Source organism: Propithecus coquereli, unplaced genomic scaffold (assembly GCF_000956105.1).
Source record: "Propithecus coquereli isolate 6110/MARCELLA unplaced genomic scaffold, Pcoq_1.0 Scaffold76, whole genome shotgun sequence".
NCBI lineage: Eukaryota > Metazoa > Chordata > Mammalia > Primates > Indriidae > Propithecus > Propithecus coquereli.
Genome location: NW_012153729.1, coordinates 8,164,912 through 8,169,591, shown reverse-complemented (window position 1 = coordinate 8,169,591; position 4,680 = coordinate 8,164,912). Strand labels below are relative to the sequence as shown.

The following is a 4,680-nucleotide window of genomic DNA, read 5'->3' as shown; positions in this document are numbered from 1 at the left end:
GCTCTTGCTCAGGCTAGTCTCGAACTCCTGAGCTTCAAACAATCCGCCTGCCTTGGCCTCCCAGAGTGCTAGGATTACAGGCGTGTGTCACCGCGCCCGGCCGACAGGGAAGGTTTTTGAAAATAAGTTCCAAGACCACCTCCCCCCCATAAGAAAAAAAGAGAACCAAATCTGTTTGTGAATGGCAGCTAAATAGAAGAGCAAGTGGGTTTCCCTTGGCATTCACACTGGCCTGAGCCTAAATTCCTGGAGGTTGCCAGCAGGTGTTGACTGACCCTGGTCAGCAGCAGTTGCTTCATATGCCACTGTAGTAACTGGATGTGACACAGAAAATCCAGGCAAAGGGAGAGTGGGTTAACTGTGCTGTGTGTGTGAGTAACCACAGATGAAAACTGGAGCTTACTCAGCTAAAAAGAAGACTTGGTAAGCATTCCTGAGGTACCATCATAAGCTAGCATGATGGTACAATGCCCGTAACACCCATCTGGACAGCCCATGTTAAATTACTGAAGTCGAGATCTTTTCTAGGGGTTAATAAATGGAATTAATGGAAAAACATAAATTTTAACTGTTTCAGAGATGTGAACACAGCTGTGATGGAGTTACTGATCATGGCTTATGCGCTGAAGACTGCCTGTGCCAGGAATATTACTGGAGTCATTCCTTATTTCCCCTACAGCAAGCAGAGCAAGATGAGGAAGAGGGGTTCCATCGTGTGCAAGCTCCTGGCGTCCATGCTGGCGAAAGCAGGTGGGTGTGGACAGAGACCCCGGGGTTCCAGCACTGTCATTCAGGCCTCTTTCCTAGTTGAGATTAGTTCATACCTCAGATGTCTGGTTTGGGACCCAGTCTCTTTACATGTTGCTCACTGATTACTTTTTCCTATCTGTTTCTGTTTCCTTTTGTACAGTTTTGAGTAGGGATATGTGAGCTTAGTTACAAATTTTTTTTTTCTGTTTGTCTTACTTAAGAATGCCATTGTTTTGTGTTTTCTACTCTTCTCTAATCATGGACTTTTTATCATTCTTTCACTTCTTTTCTATTTCATCTTGTCATCATTAAAATTTTAGCTGGCAGTCTCGACATTCTTACGTGATCTTTTGAGCTTCAGGTCTAGATTTGTGTATTTGCCTTGGTTAGCTAAATTCTGTTTATGTCCACAGTATTAAAATTGGATTTTTCTTTTTCTACTTCAGTTTATATATTCTCCCCCCCCACCCGTTGCCTTTCTGTATCGCAGCTCATTACCATTGCTTTTATTCTCCTTATATAGCAGTGGCATGCTTTCTGGCCTATAAATCAAATGTAATATTTTACAATTATCGAGTTTTTATTTATGTTTGTTGAAGAACTCTAACACATGTTGGGGTCCTCAGAAAGAAACATACAGTCTTCCTTCAGTATCCTCAGGGGCTTGGTTCCAGGGCCTACCACCTCCCCTTCATAAAACCCTCTGACGCTCAAGTCCCTGATGTAAAATGGCATAGTATTTGCATATAACCTGTGCACATCCTCCTGTATGCTTGAAATCACTTCTAGATTACTTATAATACCTGATGTAAACACTGTGTAAATAGTTGTTATGCTGTATTGTTTAGGGAATAATGATAAGGAAAGAAGTGCGAACATGTTCAGTACAGACACAACCATTGTAGACCTAACTACATTATCCATTCGTGGTTGGTTGATAACCACAGATACAGAGGGCTGGCTATATTTGAATTTCATTGTCTCTAAAAAGATACAATGTTTTTAGAAAGAACAAGGAATACTAGTTCTTTGCTGTGGAAGTTTTGCAGTGACCTTTGGCCATTTGCAGTGTACTTATTTATGCACCTTTTCCTGGTTAGTACTGTTGGTTATAAGAATATGTCTTCGTTGTTTTTCTATAAGAATACTTCTTGAACCATTCTTTTATCACATGCAGAAATTGTTCCAAACTTCCACATCTTATCTTTGTGTTACATAAATTCCTTTTCTTCTAACATGTGTATTACTTTGCTTTCTTACTCCTTTCTGCCTCGGCCACAGTCCTTTCATATTTCTTCCTAGGTTCTTTATTCAAGGCCTTACCGTTTTTCACGTCTATTGCTTTGGTATTTATTAATTCCATTTTCATGTTTTTGCTCCCACTTGATTTTTCTCTTAATTTGCAGGACAAGCCAATAATCAATAACAGTAGAGGAGAGCACATTTTTCTTGGCTTTAGCTCTTTGTCCCTGTGGAAGGGTATAAGCTGCTTTAATTAAGCTTTACTGAGGTTAGCAGTAAAGTCTGTAACTACTGCACATGGTCACACTATCCCCTGTCTTCCATCTTCTGGTAGGAAGCAGGAGTTAAACATCTAGTTTATGTCCACTGTAGCCATTAACTTGTAGGGGTGAACTTTGTAATTTTTTGTTTTAAAATTTCAGGTTTAACTCACATTATCACTATGGATCTTCATCAAAAGGAAATACAAGGCTTTTTCAGCTTTCCTGTGGACAACCTTAGAGCCTCACCTTTCCTGCTTCAGTATATCCAGGAAGAAGTGAGGAGCCAGCAGCAGACACCCCATTGTCCTCAAAAGAGATCCTATTTAGTTCTTCTCTGCCACCAGATTTCAATATTGAAAGGCACATCAAATGATCTTTCCCTTAAGTCCTAACACCAGAGGCAGCCAGATAGGGTCCGCATTTATGTCACGGAGGATCGTTTTTAAAAGACAGTAGAAACAGAATTCCTTCAAGTATCTTTAGCAATTTGCTTATATTTTCTAAAATAAGAATTTTTTTATCTTCTTGATGTAGGTGTACTTTTTGCAATGATGTTAAATGATAAATGTTGAAAAATTTAAAATGTGTGACTGAAATTCTAGCACATTTGATTTCTAGTTTGAATCATTACTATTATAAGAGGAAAAACTGTAATACCGGCAGTATCCAGGTGTTATTTTTTGATAACTTTTCAGTATTTTCTATTTTTCCTTCAAATTTAGATTCCAAATTACAGAAATGCAGTCATTGTAGCTAAGTCTCCTGATGCTGCAAAAAGGTAAGGAAATCAGACATTTATAAGAATCCCATTTTTCTTGCCTTATGTCTATTAAAGGAAAAAAAAAAAGAATCCCTTTTGGGTGCTTTTGAAGTCAGAATTAGCTGTTTTGGAATCCAGGGGCTGTCTTAACATGGCCTGTAGAAGCTCATTGGCTCGAGCTTTCCCCTGTGTCATTCTCCTGCCCCACGCCACACACAGCTTTATCTCTAGCCTCCAAACACCACTAGTGGACCTCTGAATTGCTCAGCTTTCCTCTGGGAGAAAATGAAGTTCTTTCTTCAAGTTCTCAGGAAAAGGAGAACAGTGAATCTATTTATGAGCATTTTTCAGAAAATGATTTTTGATAACTACTTTTTTTTTTAAGAGACAGGGTCTCTCTCACCCAGGCTAGAGTGCAGTGAGTGTGATCATAGCTCCCTGTAACCTCAAGCTCCTGGGCTCAAGCAATCATCCCACCTCAGTCTCCCAAGTAGCTGAGACCATAAGCACATGCCACCTCACCCAGTCTTGAGACAACTTTTTGAACAGAGTTCATTTTTCTGAAGCTGACTGTTAGAATATTGGACAAAGGACAGAATCAAAATGATCTAAAATCAGGTATTAGCCCAGATCCCAGCTCATGTGCCCTCGAGGCATCTGCATTCTGGCCTAGGCTTCACATTCTGATTTATAGAAATAATTCTTTTGTATGTCCCTAAAAGGTTGAATGATACATTCATTTTATGATTAATAAAGCAATGAAATGGTGATGCTTGGGTTTTCTTCCCATCGGTTTCACCGTTTCCCTTTGTCCTCTAGGGCCCAGTCCTATGCTGAGAGACTACGTCTGGGTTTGGCTGTCATCCACGGGGAAGCTCAGTGCACAGAGCTGGACATGGACGACGGTCGCCATTCTCCCCCGATGGTCAAAAATGCTACTGTGCACCCGGGCTTGGAGTTGCCGTGTAAGATTAGCTCTGTGTTTTTTTTTGTAAATTAAAGAAACTTTTAAGTAATGGAAATGGCTACGTGTTAACACCTATGTAGGTATGTTGTTGTCTTGCTGTTTTTAAGTGATTGGATGATATTGCATTTGGTTTTCCCTTTTGTAAAGGGAGCTTGTATGTGTTACACACATTTACAGACTGTAAGGACAATTGAAATCTGGGTAGCGCTTAGCATTCAGAGAGCTTTAAATAATTTTAGATTTAGTACAAAAATTTTATGTGTCATAGTATGAAATCTTAAGCTTTTATATTTTGGTAAGCTGGGTGATAGCAGCCATTGATCAAATACCAGACTTTGGCCATCACATAACTTTTAGTACTTATTTTTCCAGTATATCCATTGGACCTCATACCCGACTAGCTTGCTGTTACTAATGCAACAGCGTGGAATCTATTTACTTTCATGGACTTTGGAGAGGGGATAACTATAAGCATCCTCTACTGGAAGATATGTTGAAGGTTTTTAGAGGAGGGATATCATTTCTCTTTAAAATCTGTATCTATTTGCCATGCCTCAGAAACATACAGGAATTAGTAGGGTGTGGAAGTATTAGCATGGGTACATGCAGGCAGGTGCTTACCTAAGGTATAAACATTCTGATTTTTTTTTTCATCCTATAAATCTCCCATTGCTTTATTTTCAACTTTGGAGATTGTT

The 4,680-nt window shown here is 39.5% G+C and overlaps 1 protein-coding gene across 1 annotated transcript in view; it reads left to right on the top strand.

Annotated features, from left to right (window-relative positions):
* The first annotated feature begins 574 nt into the window (after positions 1-574).
* Positions 575-4,680, top strand: part of PRPSAP1 (phosphoribosyl pyrophosphate synthetase-associated protein 1) — a 15,956-nt gene continuing 11,850 nt past the window's right edge. The window contains exons 1-4 of the mRNA XM_012662400.1: positions 575-750; positions 2,415-2,530; positions 2,978-3,033; positions 3,835-3,980. Of these exons, the coding sequence (XP_012517854.1) occupies positions 597-750; positions 2,415-2,530; positions 2,978-3,033; positions 3,835-3,980 (472 nt within the window). The 5' untranslated portion in view covers positions 575-596. The remainder of the gene's footprint in view (positions 751-2,414; positions 2,531-2,977; positions 3,034-3,834; positions 3,981-4,680) is intronic.